This window comes from Pleurodeles waltl, chromosome 4_2 (genome assembly GCF_031143425.1).
Source record: "Pleurodeles waltl isolate 20211129_DDA chromosome 4_2, aPleWal1.hap1.20221129, whole genome shotgun sequence".
Lineage (NCBI taxonomy): Eukaryota > Metazoa > Chordata > Amphibia > Caudata > Salamandridae > Pleurodeles > Pleurodeles waltl.
The window spans coordinates 995,488,823-995,508,064 of record NC_090443.1 but is presented as its reverse complement, the minus strand read 5'-3'; the positions used below and the strand labels follow the sequence as shown (position 1 = coordinate 995,508,064).

General features: G+C 42.2%; 1 protein-coding gene across 3 annotated transcripts in view; it reads right to left on the bottom strand.

Moving 5' to 3' along the window:
- AKR1A1 (aldo-keto reductase family 1 member A1) overlaps positions 1–19,242 on the bottom strand; it is a 206,332-nt gene that overhangs the window by 40,484 nt on the left and 146,606 nt on the right. For all 3 annotated transcript variants that reach the window (XM_069232846.1, XM_069232844.1, XM_069232845.1), the window contains one exon: positions 10,841–11,036. In XM_069232846.1, coding sequence (XP_069088947.1) covers positions 10,841–11,036 — 196 coding nt within the window. The remainder of the gene's footprint in view (positions 1–10,840; positions 11,037–19,242) is intronic.

Genomic DNA, 19,242 nt, shown 5'->3' with positions numbered 1-19,242 from the left:
TTGGTCCAGTGGTCTTCTTCGGTACCTAGTGTACATTTCTCCATGAACTCAACAGTGACTAGGTAAAATATGTCCTCTTGATGTCTCAGGTTTAAGTTTTGTCAACAATGTCATACGAAGATGTCCTTATTGGACTCGCACGACATCTGCATGTAGTGTTTGGGATCCAACCAAGATCTCTGAGCCTGTGACTCCAGTTTGTCCATTCCTTCGAAAGGCCGTCAGGGAACAGGAGGCCAAGGTGTCTTGGGCAGGAGCATGCAAGGATACTCCATGCTTGTCCTTCTTTACGTCTTCGTGTAAGTGTCTTGACACGGAATGGTTTCCTGGGAGACCTTTTGTAATAAAAAAACCAATGCCACAGGAAGGAGAGATCCTCATATTCCTGGAGGAATCATTCTTCTTTATTGACTTCAGATATTTCCATCTAATCTGTATCCTTCATTATAACAAAATGATTTTCATGCAGCTTCTGTTGTGCCTTTAGATTCAAGAAAACTTCCTCATGGCTTTAGTAAGATGTTTTTGCGGTCATGATAGTTACTCAATGTCAAAATCAGATCTAGAGAAAGCACATAAATCAACGATTTCATTCATGCCCTGAGGGTAAGGTGTACTTAATTTATTGTTCCAAAGATTTTTCTTTGCATGTTAAAAAACAATTCCCTCCATTGCTTCCATTTGGGGGTTTGGATACATGGTCAATGACTTGCAGAAGCATCTGCTCTATATTACGGTTCATTTAATTGAAATGTCTCGCCACTGTGGATGTTGGTACATTAGTCCTACTGGTAGACCCACGACAGATAGTAGCATATAAACAGCATGGAGAAGTTCAGCTGATGAGGGGAGGTACCTGGGGTACACAGAAGAAGCAAGTGGGCTTCGGATACCTGCCGAATGCTACTCAGGCTGTGGTTATTTGGAACAACGTTGGCTGATCTGGGCCACAGATGCAAAGATCCCAAGGGGACTTAGAGGAGACATTTGAAAATGGGAGGCGTAGCACAGGCTAGCACTTGGAGGTGGCTAGGGCAACACAAATGCGGGGACGGCAGAAACCTATAGAGTCAATAAGGCTGGGGGCGTAAAGGAGCAGCACAGAGGTCACGCAGGACATAGATGGGCAGCTTGGGGACACTGAGATCTCTTGCTCGCGTGGGGACATCTGGAACAGAGAAGGAGACGCATCTGACGATTTATTTTTTTAGTGGGACACTTTTTGGCAAGGTCAGAACAACCAGTGCTGGAGAGAACAAGGACCATGTACTCATAGTAAAGTGATATTGTTGTCTGTCTGGCACACTTATCCCATCGACTCTAAGCAGTAATTAGATCTCTAGAGTAGCATGTCCTATAGGAAGGTACAGGAGCACTGTGAGCCCACCTCACCCCCATAGAGTACTAACATGGTTACAGTGTCTTATAGCATAAGCTCTAGAACCACGCTTGCACTCAGGCACCTGCCAGGTTTTTGTGTTAATTCTAATTCTATTGTTCTTATTTTATTACCTGCATAGAATTACCTATGCATTTAATTTGTAAACAACTGGCCATTTTGTTTATTGTGTGCGACTTTACAGGGTCATCCTGTATTCACGTTCCTAACTCCCATTGCCGCCTTGAGTGATCCTTGTCTGAGTGTACCCACCACCCCACAATGTCAAGTGTGCCAAGGGAGTAACTAGGTTATCCAACTGGTGTGCACTAGTAACTAAGGGGCTCCAGCATTAGATGGTAGAAGGCAGACTGCACTTCAGCATTTACATGAATGAATGATGTAGGCCCTTTTCCCTGGGTCTTGGGGCAGTCAGAGGTCACTAGGCAGTAGACCTCCACCCAACCCAGGACCAACAGATAACTTCCCATGCCTTTGATTCATTTAGAAAACAGTTCAGTTTAAGGCCTGTTGAAGTGATGTTCTTTCTTGTAATTTAGAAAATAGTGTTCTGGAGACAGCAATAAAATCTTGTTGATGAGTTTATTCTTCAAGATATCCACACAGGAACTCCAGCCTCACCTCCAAGCTGCTCCACTCATCTCCAACTGACAACTACCACATTCCAGAACCTTTCATGTCTGGAGCAGCATGGGGGGAAGCGGAACATACCAACAACCAAATAATAATGTAATAATAAAAGTAATTTAACGATAGACAATTGTCCTGTAATAAGATAAAAATATTAACTAAAATATATGAACTATACTACACTACCTCCCTTTTCAAAACAAGAAAAGCACAAAAAAAAAATGAAAAATAAAATAACAATTCATCTTAACTTAACAACTCTATTTAAATTCCAAATGCGCCCATCATCAACCTTTATCGCTCCTCGGAAAACTTTAACAACTTTAAAAACTTTACTATAATGTGACTGTCCACCACCTGTTTTTCCAGGTAGCTTGATTTTAACAGAATCCCCCACATCAACTAGTACATTCTTCACAGATTTTCGCAAGTCATAAATGCGTTTTCTCTCTTTTTGACAGTGCACATTTTTCTCAACAGCAATCTTCTTTTGCAACTCACAATCAAGTTCCTTTTGAGTATATTTTTTCATCCAAGGAGGATCCAACCTGGTATGAGGAAAACGTTTCTTGAACAGAACAAACGGAGATTGGCCTGTGCTTGAATGAGGAGTAAAACGATAATCCTCAACTTTGCGTCTAACCATACTCACCCAATCTTCCCCCAATTGCCTGGCTAATTGAACAGTTTCTTTTAAAGTTCGGTTGAATCGTTCTACCATACCATTAGTTTCTGGATGATATAGTGCACACCTCTTATGCACTATACCTCTAGAGTTTAAAAAATCACACATTAACCTTGACGTGAATTGGACCCCATTGTCAGAAACAATACATTTCGGGTTACCTTCTCTACCAAATACTTCAGATAAGAAACGGATAACAATCGTTGAGGTAACTTCATGCGTGATCAATACTTCTGGCCACCGTGACAATACATCCATAACAACTATAACATATTTTGAAGATGTACCAGAACCTATTGGACCCATTATATCAATGGAGATTTCCTCCCACACTTCTTCAGGAATTTCTTTCAAAAACATTGGTTGAGTCCTAAGTTTCAGACTTTTATCTGCAACTCTGCACTCAACACACTCACGAACTCTCCTCTCAATCTCTAGATCCATTCCAGGCCACCAATACACACATCTCATTCTTTCCTTCGTTTTGCAAATTCCCTGATGACCTTCATGAGCCAGATTCATCAAACGTCCACGCAAACTTTTAGGAGGTATTAATCTACTACCCCTCATAACTAGATCATTGCAAACAGAAAGTTCATGCCAAATTTTCTTAAACTGTTCACCATACCTGTCTTTATTGCACCAAGTCTTACCACCAGACAACATGCTTTTGATGTTTTTCAACTCATCATCCTTGTCAAGTTCTGATTTCCACTCATCTTCAGAAACACAACCCTCAGTAATATTGCAAACTTTCACTTCCTCATCCACCCACCAAGTCCCCTCACAATCATTCTCATCTAAGTTTCTTACTCTCATCCTAGATAAACAATCTGCAGTTCTGTTATCACACCCAGGCACATACTTAACAGAGAAATGAAAATCCTGCAGACCCACAATCCATTTACATATACGAGATGAAATATTATCCAATCCTTTCTTCTCAAACACTTCACGTAAAGGCTTATGGTCCGTATGCACTTCAAACCTAGTTCCCCAAAGAAACTGTTTGAATTTTCTGATGCCCCAAAATATTGCCAAAGCTTCCTTTTCAATAGTGGAGTACTTGCTCTCCGCCCCACGCAGACTGCGTGAAGCAAAAGCAATATTGTTCAACTTGTCATTGTCTACCTGCTTCAAAACACATCCTAAACCCTTCTCAGAGGCGTCAGTAGAAAGGTAACAAGGTGAACCAGGACGGAAACTGCTGAGAGACTGAGCACTAGATAAGGCTTGTTTTAAGTCTTCAAATTCCGTTTGACAATCAGCATCCCAGACAAAGTCAACCCCTTTCTTGAGCAGGTTCCTTATGGAAGAGCTTCTTCTGGCAAAATCAGGAATGAATTTAGCATAAAACTCTGAAATTCCCAAAAAGGCTTGAACATCGCCTTTACATTCTGGTGCTACTAGATTCACAATAGTAGTCACTAATTCCTGTTTAGGTTTAACCCCATCCCTGGAAATGACATGACCCAAATATGAAATTTCTGTTTTGAAAAATCTGCACTTATTACCTTTCAATGTAATACCACGTGACTGAAATATTCTGAGTACTTTCCTGACTATCTCTTTGTGCAATTCAAATATTTCTGAAAAAATCAAAACATCATCTTGAAAAAAATTTACGCCCTCAATGCCCCCCAAAATATCATCCATTAATCTCTGAAAAACAGAAGCTGCAGAACACAAACCAAATGGCATTCTATTGAACATGTAAACTCCAAAAGGTGTAATGAAGGAAGTAAGAGGTTTGGACTCATCACACAACTGTACTTGGTGGTAGGCCGAACTTAGATCAAGTGTAGTGAAAAACTTAGCATTCCCAAGAGAACCAACCATCTCTGATATATTTGGCAGAGGAAATTTGTCTTCAACTACAGCCAAATTAAGGTTTCTCAAGTCCACACACAATCGGATTTCTCCTGAACCCTTCATAGCAACCACAATGGGAGCAATCCATTCTGCCGCCTCCACCTTCTCAATAATGCCTTGAGATAACAATCTCTGCAGTTCCACCTTAACCTTATCACGAATACAAAAAGGAATGTTTCTAACTTTACAAATTTTGGGAATGACATTATCTTTCAAAACAATACGATGCTTATACCCCTTGATGCAACCAACTTCGTTGTTGAAAACACAGGGAAATTCTTTCATGAAATCATCATTAACATTTGTTATTTCCTGCACCTGCACCTGAGGATTCGAATTAGGATTCAATATGATTCCCAACAACTTCTGATGGGGCCAGCTTAGTATTGTGTCTCCTACAACTGGAACATAAACTTTGCCTACAATCCTGTTTCCTTTGAAATTAATGTTCGCATTGAAATAACCTTTGAGCTCAATGGGCTTGCCGCCATAACCAAAAGGTGTAACATCTGGAACATGTAATGTAACTTTTCCCAAGAAATACTTATCATAATCAGATTGTGAAACAAGGGTCAATTTCGCTCCAGAATCCATCATCATAGAAATGTCAACACCACCCACCTCCACAATATCTGACGGATAAGCACAATGATGATCAGAAATGCAATTGACGTCATTAACTATTTGAAGAACAAAGCTATGCTCTCCCTCCTCCCAGTCCGTACATTCAATTTCATTGACCTTAGCATTTTTCTTTCCGATGGCCCTACAGCATTTAAAAAAATGTCCTTTTTTCCCACATTTGTTGCAAACAGCATTGAGAGCTGGACACATTTTGTTGTTAGCCAAATGTGAAGGTGAATTACATCTGAAACAAAGTAATCTTTCTTTCACCGAGGAGTTTTGTCTCACTTTAGATTTAACATCCAAACTATGCACTGTGGAATCCGTTTTCTTAGATTTCCTTAGCTCTTCGATGCAAGACTCAGAGTGTTCAATCTGTTTAGCCACCAACAAGACCTCTTCCAGCGTAGGATCTCCTTTAGACCACAAAGCTTCTCTTACTTTGTCACTCTTACACTCTAACATGAACTGATCTCGAATTCGTTCGTCCAAGTTGTTGTCGAATTTACACTGTGCTGCTAATTTCCGTAGATTAGTAACAAAGTCTTCAATAGATTCTGAATCACCTTGTTTACACTTTCCAAAATAAAATCGTTGAAGAATAATCGAAATCTTTGGTAAGTAATGTCTGTCCAATTTAAGTAACATTAGTTCAAATTCATTTAAGGAAGAGTCTCCATCAGCACCATCAGGGTGTGTAATATGTGGCAAAGTCTCTAAAAGTTCCTGTCCTTCCGCACCCAAACAATGCTGAAGAAGCGAAGTTTTCCTCTCAGCTGATAAATTACTTCCACAAACTCGTATATAAGTGAGAAAAACTTTTTTCCATTTGTTCCAGGGAATAGATGGATCACCCGGTACGGAAAGAAAAAATGGAGGAGGCGAAATGTTCTGCATTTCGACAAGGAAGAAAAAATAGCGTGCCTCCCAAGAAAATAGATGAACTTTTCAGTGTACTCCTAAAAATTCTGAAAGTTGGACTAAGCCTGATGAGTTTAACTGGTACTTTGTCTGCTTCCGAAAATACTTTTTGTACATTGAAAATGCATGGAGATACAGAGATCGACGAGATGTACTCACCGCGAGTACAAAAGAATTATATTGTTACACCACGAAACTAAAATAAGCCTTCATTCATGACACACGCGCGGTGTCCAGCAAAAAAAAATATTTACATAGAATGCTTTCAATCGCAGCACTGTTACACAATTGTTTAATTAGCGCGATGTCAGAAAACATTCAGGGAGTTGTTACGAGACGCTGAAGGAAGCGTTTTGTGTTTATGTAGAACACTTTAGTTCGCAGCACGGTCACGCTGAAGGAAGCGTATTGTGTTTATTTTGAAAGCTTTCGTTCGTGGCACGGTCACACTGACGGAAGCGCTCGAGGCAAACGTTGCTATGGCAACTAGCTCTCGAGTGAAACGAAAGAAACAGAATATTTATTATTATTAAATCAGTAGAAGTAAATAAAGTTAATAACGATGTAGCAGCGCAGTGAAGAAATGTCACAAGGATCAAAGGCGTGGAGACATTACCTTTGAATGTGACACGAAGTAAGATGAGTTGAAGTTCCAAGATTAGAAGAGGTTCATCCTCGTCGCCAAAATGAAGTGATGTTCTTTCTTGTAATTTAGAAAATAGTGTTCTGGAGACAGCAATAAAATCTTGTTGATGAGTTTATTCTTCAAGATATCCACACAGGAACTCCAGCCTCACCTCCAAGCTGCTCCACTCATCTCCAACTGACAACTACCACATTCCAGAACCTTTCATGTCTGGAGCAGCATGGGGGGAAGCGGAACATACCAACAACCAAATAATAATGTAATAATAAAAGTAATTTAACGATAGACAATTGTCCTGTAATAAGATAAAAATATTAACTAAAATATATGAACTATACTACACCTGTGTAAAACATACCCATGTACCTTCAACCCTTAACGTCGCAGCCTGGACTACTCTACAAGCAGTAGTCGGCGGTCTGTCGCTTGATGGTACGTTTCTGTGAGGAACTGCTGATGGAAGGCACTTCATGTGGAGATATGGCTAGTCTGGCAGGTGCTTTACTGCTAGGACACTCTCACTTAACAATGTAAATATCTGATTTAGAACAAGCACTGGCAATGCCAAAAGGTCTGGCTTAGAGCAGAAAGTGCACCGTCAATTACTGATAAATTTATACAAGCAATAAGCCGACATACATGCACCTGTCACTCATCATTGTACTCATACATCCATTCATCCACCCGCTGGCTCCCTCTAACGTTCATTCGTTTACTCATTCAAAATATAGCAGACAAAACTCAACAAGGGCATAGAAGGTAAACGAAAAGCATAAAAGTAGAAAAAACGAAACATATCATCACATAAGTTTGGCAGGCATATGCTTGCAAACAAAAATACAATTAAATACACCAGCGGGCAGCCATCTTGTAATTGTAATGTACGTAGAGTATTCTTGATTTAAAGTTCCAACATTGCTGCCTCATTTAAAAGCTACACGATGGCCATCTTGGAGAGAAACACTGAATGATTTATAGTGGAGAGTACTACTCCAAGATGTTTAAAAATAGTGCCCCCGCTGGATGCAGAACACCGCAGTTGAAATGAGCGGCAAGCCAGCAGCCCAGGAGCACTATCTGGGTACCTGTGGGGGTGCTCCTGTTAAAACACTGAAGCACACAGTGTGCACATGTGACCATCCAAAGTGCCTTTACTCACAAGGCAACAGAGCCCACGGCAGAAAGGGCTCCCCCTTTGCCCCAGGCAGTGTGCCATCATGTGGAAAAGTAGAATGTGAGTGACCAAGAAAATACAGCAAAGGGCCAGCCCAGAGATCCTGTATGTGCACATTTGTAGAGTTCTTTATGTTTTATTTTGCAAGGGTCTTACATCTGCACCCACCGGGCCCTCCAGAGAGTGTCTAGCAAGAAGCATCACAGGGCAAGTCTGTGACATTCAGGGCTTGTCACATGAAGCAGCCACAACCAAATCCTCCCTTACTAGCGTAATCTGTGAGATTCCGTGTAACAAAATGCTTAATACAGCCATTTACAGAGTTAATTAGTTTACCATTAAAAGCCTATTGTCTTTAACGAATAAATTCCACAATAACTAAGTCAGGCCTTCAGCCTTCAGCTTTTGTTGTAATTTTTCATAATAAACATATTGCCCGGGTGGCATCAAGCACAATGATTCTTAATGAACCAATCAGGATTATACACAGAAACTATCAACTATACATAAACTTAGAAACATATAGTATATTTGAGTTGGGAAAACCATTTACATGCCCTCCTAAGAATTAATATCAACGATTCTTGCACTGCAAAGCGTCTGACCGCGAAGTTTTGTCAAACAGGTAACTAATAGCAGATCTTTTGCCTAATATAAAATCCTTGTGGTACAATACCTGTCTTCAGACTTTAGCGTAGCATAATAACAATCTAAAGTCTATTGACTATAACTTATGTTTTTCATAATAAATAAATCAGGGCCAGTATTTGTGCCATAACTTTTCACTATAAACAGATACAACTTATGGAATCCGACATAACTTTTTCCGAGAACTAACTTTACCACTGGATTGTTACCACAAAAAAAACAGAGGCCTAATGTATTGACCATAAGCTTTGGCACAGAATAGCCAGGACTATGATCTTACAAAATCAGAAGTATGTACCACATTGCATTCCAAAAACACAATGGACAATCTCTCTAAATAAAAGACATACCAAGGCTCCCCAAAGCTCAAATCTACCCCCAGAATTTGTTAAAAGAGTAACCAGCGCCAAAGGCCTGGGTCAATACTGTAATCTCAGATCCCATGTAACAAAGCATGTATCTACCGTCTTTAATTTAGGATAATGACAGTCCACTCTTGCAGGCCTTAAGCTATATGTTTCACAATAAATAAATCCATTGTTCACATTGTTTTTCACAAGGTGCTCTTGCATGGCTTAGTAAATCTCATTTAGGTTTTGCGTCACCCTTGCTTTACCTCATGCGGCGCAAGGGCAATGCAAAACTTTGATAAATTTGGCCCTTAGCGTCCAAGGTCAGTTTCCCGATGTTTCTATTTTAGAAACCAGTTGCACACACAAGCACACAGACACTCAGGGGCATATTGAGCAGGGTTTTTCGTCACCCTAGTCCCCCTCAAGGGGGCACAAGGGGGATGCAAAATCTAGAACAATATTTACCGAGCCACGCAAGGCAATCTGGAATGGCCCTATGGTTCTTGGTCAATATGGAGTAACGCAGGCAACACAAGTCGCTACTTTGGTTATTCTGCCCTGGGATAGCGTTCAATGAGTGGACCCATGGATTTTGGCACATTTCTAGATTCATCGTTAGCAGCAGACCTGGGAATGCAACAAAATGCTATGCCTCCGCAGGGGAGGCAGAACAAGGAGAAATATCTTAATTTCTCTTTGTGTTTTTTCCTATACGTGCTGCAATCTGCAGCACACATGGAAAGAGGAAAACGCCACCCAGGATTGTTTTTGTAAAGAAAGGTGCCCCTTCGTGCACAAAAACAAGCCTGACTCTAACGCAGGGACCCTTGCACCAGTATGCGAGCATGCCTGTGTTGGCGCTAGGCAGCAGTTTCCGTGCCAGTGCAGGCAAAGGGCAGGAATGGGACATAAAATGTTAAATATGGCACATTCCTGCTCTCTCTCTCCTTCACGCAGCACAGGAAGGTGGCTTGCCGCGTTGCATGAACATTTGATAAATATGGGCCTCAGTAACACAATCAGGGATAGAAAGTAACGACTTGTAACAAAGAAACAAGAAAAACACTTGCAAACAAGCGCACAAAGACACACAGACCGGGACACATAAAAACATAACGTAGCAATAACGCACAGAAAGGCACACGCTGTAACACAAGAACATAAACAATGGCGCAGACATTCACACAGATAGTCACACAACTGTGCACGTATCTAGCTACACAACAAGACATACAACCTGAAGCTCACAGTCTGAGGCACACAGTGATAAGAAGAGATAAATGTATGCAGTCAAGACAGTCTAGTATAAACAATCAAAGTACAGTCTGACAGACTAATCAGATGCACAGCCCTCAGGCACAGTGTGTCCACACGGCCTGATGTCCGCAGTAGATACAGAGCTAGGCAAACTGATCCACACAGTTGAATTAGTTACAGGTACACAGACAGCAATAAACTCAGTCTCACATACGTGACAAGACACACAAAGTAACAGATACATGGATATACGCACACAATTAGAGTTACACCCTCCAAGTTACACGACCACAATGTGGCACAGGTAGTCTCACGTTAAACACAAGCGCATGTTACAAAACTACACCAGAGTTAAACATTCCCAGAAAAAGTCACACCAAAGACACAAGAGGTTAACAGTCAGAGAAAGTAGCAAAAACAAACCTGCAGAGGAAGTCCTCTGCAGGCAAACACATTCACACAATCTCATGCATATTGGTACATTGCCACACATTATATACAGTGCACTTTAGAGGTGCAATCAGGCGCATAGCCACACACACACACACACACACACACACACTTATATAGTCTCTCTCACATGAACACACAGTCAAATACTCGTGCTTCCTCTATGGTTCTATCTTCTGACCTGCAGCACTGCCGGCTTCACTGTGGCGATGCTGATGATGTCGTCGATTTGACGGCTGTTGAAGTTGGAGGCACCAATAGCTTTCACCAGGCCCTTCTCCACCAGCTTCTCCATCGCCTTCCAGGTCTCCTTGTAGTCAATGAAGTCATAAAGCACCTTGCCATCAGTGTCCCGGGGGAAATCGACATCTCCTCGCCTGTACCATGGACAAAAGAGAGGTGGAGTGAGGATGGTCCAGAGAAGCTCTGACCATGGATGTGCAGAGGGAAGTCCACACTGACTGGACATCTTCAAACTCTTCATGAGATACTTGCAAAGGAATGGTAATGGAATGACAAACACACTTAGTTTATCAATCGCACAATGTTATCAACTCCCAGTAATTGCTAACTTCCAAGGGCCACCCTGAACCCTCACTGCAGACACAGTTCACAGCACGCATTCACACATATTATAACTAGTTGCAAGAGAAAACAAACTTTTGGTCATCCACACACAGACTAAAGCATGTGTCTACATCACAAGAGCCAACAGATACTCCATATTCCCTCACTTCCCAAAAAAAGATTCACACGTTAACACAGTCCTTGCACCTTTCCATTTAACTATGATAGTCCACTGAACCGCTAACTACTTCATCAATAGTCACCCTCTCCAAAACTTGCAACCTTGCCTAAACACACCGTGTGTTGCACAACTTGTTCTTCAGCTACTTTGTCTAGAACTTCCAGCCGTAGGCGTAACTTCATAGCGGTGTTTCGGTCTTACACCCTGTAATTAATGCATTTCAAAGAACACAGTTGGCTACAGGTACCCTCAGATAGGTATGGTGAGATCTTTCTCAGATTGCATCTAGATTTTTTAAAAACCACACGTACACAAAAAAACTTACTTATAATTTTGAGGACTGGCTATTGACCATAGTGAAGTGTGTATTTATTATTCTGAAGCAGACCGAGGCAAATATAACTACTTTCAGCTTTTTGATAAACTCACTCAAAACTATCTAAACACACTACGGAGACGGGTCCTCATAACGCACCGGTCATCATAAGAATAGTGTCTGTTTGGACTCGACGGTGTTTACCCACAATATGAGGACCAATCTGGTCTGAACAGTGTTGGTTAAACCTGCCCAAATGCACAAACATACACTTAATATCTCTCTATTTCACCCAATCTGTTTCAAAGGTCTCCGCTAATGTTGTTTGTTTTGCAAAATATTGTGTTTGCTGCCACTTTGTACCCCAAATAACCTATGCTCCACTCCCTTGCAACTGCCCCTTACACTCCCTCCTCCCTGTAAGGCCTTCTTATCATATTAATCTGTTTTAAATGGATATGCCAATGCGATTGTTGGAAAATCTGAAGGTCATTCCCCCTCCCCAAATATGTCTCACCAGAATACATCCACGTTTCTAGCAAACCATAGGTTTCCAGACCAGTACTTAGGTCTGCATCATAAAGCTCTTCTCCAGAATCCACCCACAACCTTCTTTGACCTTCACCACAGATTACAAACTCCACCATCTGTAAGTGGTAACATTCACTATTTTCCTAACACTGGGATGAACAAAAAGCCAAGACAGTTTATTTTGCATTCAGTGACCTGGCCCAACCCTTACTCACCACCACCTGTTCATGTTCATTCACTTTCTTCTGGCTGCTTGTTTCTGACAAACCCCCTCAAGTTACGTTCTTATGAGCATATGTATTTCTGTTGCATAAAAGCATGCAGCCCATGTTTGCTTAAAATGTGAACTATTGTTCTACCATTGGTACTGTCATTGTGGTGAACCCACAATCTAGCCTGTATTTCTTCTTAAATGGAAAAAACCCTTACCTTTACTATCTGAAAATAAACTACACATGCTTCTTCAAGGATTATACCTCTAACCTACCAGTCTACCCCTGACCTCCCACCTATAACTCTATCTTCCTGAGGGCCATGGATTAAATTTAGGTCTAAAGCTCCTTAAATACCAACACATAGATATACATACAATACATATATCTGCATGTTTTGTTTTAAATTGATGGCAGCATTGCTATTACCATGTACATAATATGAAGCTGTTTTATGTGTGTTAGGACAATGTGCCCTGCATGGTGCACAATCGGGTTCCACCAGCTCTAAGTGTGAATATCTGATATCTAATATCCCGGTTTGGGATTTTAAATTCCAGCCTGACACTGACCAACCTTTGTTTGTGAAGGCCCAGGTACTTACGTTGACATGAGTAAGGTCCTTGGCTTAGAGCGGCACACGAAGCGTGCCCTCAGGTTTTGGACATTCGCCTTGTGTCGCTGTCATCAGTTTAGCATGTAGTGCAATGGTGGCAGCAGAATGTATTTTGTAGAACAGTAGTTGTGACCAGATCTTTTTGCCTGTCTCAAGCAAGTGGAGGCTCGTTGGCCTATTCGTGCATAGTTCCACTATCAGACAATAAACTAGATCCAGTGCAAAGATCCCAGCACATCAGCATGTGTGTGTGAGTGTGTGGCTTGCACGCTGCTACATAGAGTGAGTGAGTGAACCAGAGTAACGAAGGCCTGTGTCTTCAATTGTGGGAGGCCTTGGACATTCCATGTGCACATGATGAAGGTGAGGCTGTTTTCACAGACATTGGAAGCTTGATGGAGGAAACCTAAATGTCAGAGAAGAGGAGGTAGTTTCCTGTAGAAATGTGATTATGCTCTTTGCTACATGGAGCTGCTGGTTAGTTCTTCCTGAGCTCAGTCGTTTGTTAGGAATGAAGGGTAGAAGTGTGGTCTCTCTTGTTCAGTATAAAGAATCCTTTAGAGAAGTCCAGCCCTTTACCTCTCTTCCTGATCACTTCTTTCTTCCTGAATAGCCTGGCTGTTGAATGTAGAAGGATCACACTTGTTTGTGCCTTTGTAGTCAGTGCTCTATACTGGAGATGACCCTGCTGTGAGGTGCATCACTCTACACAAAGGCTGACGTGAAAAACAGCATGGAAAATAAGAACTGATCCACGTCAGTTCTGAAGGTGCAGATAGATGCAGACCATCTTTCTGCTGTGTCAGGATAAACGTGGGAGCTGCTGACTCACTTCTTCCAGTTCCTAGTTCTAATAAATCAAGGAAGGAGGTGCTCTCTGCAGAGTGATGTGCAGTCAGAGCTGGTGTCTTTCCAAAAGCCATCTTCCCAGAGATGAAGTTATCTGCAGTCTGACCTGGAATGAAGAACTAAGTCTGTCCTGAAGTGCCAGGAGCTGAGCTGCATGAAGGAGTGTGACCAGGATACGCAAAGCAGCTGACTCCAGAGTGAAGGGGCTGAAAGACGTGAGAGAGAGTGATCTGTGTGCTCCTGGATTGGAGCACTGTCTCAAAGCCAACACTGTCCTGAAGTGTGTTAGAAGTGGACAACAACGATGTGACCCTGAAGTGTTGCCCAAGTCATGCCATTGCGCTGAAGTGCGCCCAAATAGATGATGAAGCCGTAACCCGGAAGACTGGCGAAGCCGCACTGTTCTGAAGTTTACCCAAAGCAGATGATGCCACTGAGACCCTGACGTATGTCCAGTGTTGAGGCACAGTCCTAAAGTGCACCCAAGTTTGCCCGGATTTTAGCAAGGAACCCGTGCTGCACACAGGGTATAACATCACATCCTGTTTCTAGAGGGCCTGAGGGAGAAAGAAATTATGTCACAGGGTGCAGGAGTGCAGCCTATAGGAGGATAAAAAGTCAGAAAAGGTGTATTTGCAGCATTGTAGTTACGCGGCTAAATAAATACACTGAACACACTGTAAAAAAAAATATTGACTCACACAATGAAACGCTAAAAGTTATTAAAGAGGGACGGAACCTTCCAGGATACCTCATCAAAATTAAAAAAAAAAAAAAAAACTAAAAGTTGCAAAACCTGGCAGGTGAAAAATGCCAGCAGGTAGAAAAAGACTGCAGAATATCTGGCAACATATAACAGTATACAGTAGAGCAGGAAAAGGCCTTTACAGCTGTCCTGCTTTATTGTTCTGAAGAGGACCCTGCACACAAGGAACAAACAGCAGTGGGTGTACCAGGATGCAGTACCAGAGGTAGTCAGTAGAGGTCCCTGTGGGGAGTAAACTGGCAATGTATATCAGGGTTTTGTACGACAAGCTGGCTAGAGAGTATTTTTTTGGGCCACATGTAAGAAAGGATTTAGCTGTCACAAACGGCGAACTGGGCTGTTTGCAACCACTAAATTGCCTTTTGACATGTAGCAACACTATTTAAGCAGTTGTTAACTTATTACCGACTCGCAAAGCAGGGTCTGCGATTTTGGGACGGAGCGGATAAATGGTGTCTCTTCCTAATAGCGCCTCGCAGGGTCACGTATGGAATGCAGTTGCAAAACATAGTAGATTACCACCAACACTAGCGGTCTCAGAGCAGCATGCCAGCACCGGATGTACCAGGGTTCAGTACCGCGTACTGTTATCAGAGACCTGAGAGCAGCCATGTAACAATGGCTACACCAAGTTTCAGTACCACGTGCCATTGCTAGACATTTCAAAGCACTTCACACTGGATGTACCACTGTTCATGATGGCATGTGCTCTTAGAGCTCTGGGTGCAGCATTTATTTACTAAAGATCTCAGAGGAGTCGAGCAGCACTGAATGTACCAGGGTTCAGTATCACGTGACAGACAATGTATATCTGCACTTGCTCAGGCTAACTGTGCCAGGAAGTGGCGGTCTATAAGAAAGTGTTGACTAGTTTGCTTACCCAAAAAGTTTACATTCTTGTTACATTTGAGGGTCGCTTCTCCTTTTGTCATGATCTCAGACACCGCACGCCATGCACTCCCTTTGTTTTATGATCTCATGTGATTCCCATTGCAATCATGTATTACAAGATATAGATATATATATATATATATATAGCTTTTGTTTCGGGAGCTTTCTTATTTTAGTGTTACTAGGGAAACCTCCAGTTGACCTACTCAATGATTCACAGATAATCAGATTTCTTTTCTAAATAAACCCCTTCAGACTTCGATGGTCATGTGCCCAGATTTTCTTTAAAAACTGAAAAAAACAAGCAGAACAGGGGGCAGAGTGGGGGAATTTACAATGTTGTCACTGCACACAGCACATAAGTTGTTGCACTGTGTGCCTTGAAAGGTATAGGATAGAACAGTACCATATTTACTAACCTATGCAGCTGTTGCTGCAATCCCCTGCACTGGGGCACTTTCTTGCTGCCAAGCATCACACACACGTTTGCACCTTTGGCAGAGGCGTCTGCATGAGCCTAGCAAAGGTTTTGTACTGGTAGTGTACTCCAGTTCTGTGCCTGCCTCAAGGTGGTGTAACTGTTTGGCACAAAGCCCTGACTCAAATGTTAGTAGGTAGGGCGTAACATCAAAAAGATTTACAGATATTTTACTGTGGGGCAAACATTGACACACTGTGGATGCAGGTGTTCGCCTCACATGATTGCACTTGTGCCCTCGTTGCGGGTGCCTGCCCCCCACCCCCCCCCCCCCCCCCATGTGCCCACAGCCATTTTGCCGCACACAACTGCAGCGTTGTTTAATTAAGCACTGCAGTGCAGGATGCAACATGTCCGTCGACATAATAAACATGGATCAAAGTCCCCATTCCCGTCAAAGAACGTGGGTAGTTGCATGAGAATGCCCATGTAGCACCCATAACATGCCCCTTTGACACAAAGTAGAGCTAATCGTTACTTTGAATTACTTTAGGGCTAATTTCTGGTAGCAAAAATAAACCACTTAGCAAACCTTTGCACCAGTTTACATCACTTTTGCAGTACAGCAACGAAAAATGATGTGTGCACTCGCACATGGCAGCATAATGTGCACCAGCACAGGGAGAAAGAAATCTTGGTAGATATGGCTACTGTCTTAATTTCATGCAACGTGTAGAACTGCTATTAATTTAAAGATTATTTGCTCGATGACACCAGATAACAGTTCTTCAAATTGTTGAACAACATCACCACAACACCAATATACATCTAATTTTACTGTCATAATAGACATCGTAGATATCTTCCAAAAATTCACAGTAGGCTATCACTGCCACATGGTACAAGTGAGGAACCAGCTGTGTGGGTGTCATTACATCAGAGTTGTTACATCTTCAGTGACTTTTTGTTTGGCTGTGTTCATAATGAAGTATTTTACCTAAGAAAATTAGCGCAAGCCTTTTCTCAATGTAGTCTATAACCTTAAAGAGGTCAAAAACACTCAATATGTTCTGTCAAACATAAAACATTTAAAAAACTCTGTATTTGTTTGAGAATAAATACGAAGGGGCATATTTATACTCTGTTTGCTCCGGAATTGCGTCGTTTTTTTTTACGCAATTCCGACGCAAAACTAACTCCATATTTATACTTTGGCGTTAGACACATCTAGCGCCAAAGTCCATGGAGTTTGCGTCATTTTTTAGCGTGGACACCTACTTTGCGTTAATGATATGCAAGGTAGGCGTTCCCGTCTAAAAAAGTGACTCCGAGGCATGTGCGCCGTATTTACACTCCCGGGCAAAAATGTCGCCCGGGAGTGGGCGGGTCAAAAAAAATGACGTCCAGCCGCTTTTGCGTCGTTTTTTAGCTCCTGGTCAGGGCAGGCGTTAAGGGACCTGTGGGCTCGGAAGGAGCCCAGAGGTGCCCTCCCATGCCCCCAGGGACCCCCCCTGTCACCCTTGCCCACCCCAGGAGGACACCTAAGGATGGAGGGACCCATCCCAGGGAACATAAGGTAAGTTCAGGTAAGTATTAATTTTTATTTTTTTTTGTGGCATAGGGGGGCCTGATTTGTGCCCCCCTACATGCCACTATGCCCAATGACCATGCCCGGGGAAAGAAGTCCCCTGGGCATGGCCATTGGGCAAGGGGGCATGACTCCTGTCTTTGCTAAGACAGGAGTCATTTCAATGGGGGTTGGGAGTCGAAACAAATGGCGCAAATCGGGTTGAGGCGATAATTTTGCCTCAGCCTGACTTGCCCCATTTTTTGGCGCCCAAGCTCCATATTCCCCTACGCCGGCGCTGCCTGGTGTACGTCATTTTTTTTTACGCACACCAGGCAGCGCCGCCGGCTAACGCCGGCTAACGTCATTGAATAAATACGGCGCCCGCATGGCGCTTCAGAATGGTGTTAGCCGGCGTTAGATTTTTTGACGCACAACTGCGTTGGCGCAGTTGTGCGTCGAAAAGTATAAATATGGCCCGAAGTGTGCATGAACGTTTAAATCAGATGTGAAAGGGGTTGTGGTAAAGCAGATGTGGGGGCTCTGGCGCTGCTGCACTCCACAGCGTTCAACAGACAGAAGAGTGACAACCGTACATCATTAGTGGAAAAAAAGGATGTGTATGGTGCTTGTGCTAACACTGCAGCAAGGGATGTGGCAGGATGGAACAGGAGAAAGGGGCTATTAAAACAAGACTGCAAGTTTGGGAAAGCATTTCCAGTTACAGGTCAGGCTGGTTGTCGCCTTTGATCTGCTGCGAGTAAGTGAAGTAACACTGGTGCGCCGGTTTTCAATGTTCGAAGCTCCCCATTTGTGTAAATGTGCACCCCGCTACCTAATATATATATATATATACCAGGAAGAAGACTTTTTAGTCGAAACGCGTTGTTTCGTTTTCTTTGCACTGAATAAAACTTGAAAATTGAAGAACTAAACCTTAACAGAGTGCATCGCCAACAGTTCTTTGATTAACTATATATATATATGTACATATATACATTCACTGGAAAAACCAAAGGTTACAGGGATGTTATGGTTAGGTTGACGTTTTACTTATAAAAAACCATAGAATTTCAGCTGTTCTAGTTATACTTATGTTAAGAAACTATAACTTGTTGCCTAAAGTTATTTTCAGACACAAGTTATAGTTGTTTTAGATAAGCATAACTATAACTAATGAACTTCTATGGTTTTGTATGGATAAAACGTCAACCTAATTATAACGCTCCTGTAACCTTTGTTTGTTTCAGTGAATTTCTATTTGTGTTTTTTTAAGGCACACGTTAATATTTCTGTCAGGTTGCAGCCAGCTAATCAGTGCCTTGTCTTTCCCCAGGATTAGAGGAGGGTCCATGAATCGGCCTGGAGAAAAAGGGCAATTTTTTGCTCATGAGGGACGGACCCCTTCATATGTCCATATACCTGTATCCTGACCCCATTATATGTTTTACACTGTTTTTTTTCCACCCCACAAACAATGCGAGAAACAAAATTGCAGCCGCAACTTTTCTGTCAGGTTGTGGCCAGCCAATCAGGGCTTTGCTTATCCCCCGAATATACAATTGACTTTCATTTAATAACTGGAAAACTAATTAACGGATTTACACCAAATCACAAACAGGGTGCTTTCTTCCAAATTTGGTGTAAATCCGTCCAGCGGTTCAGGCTG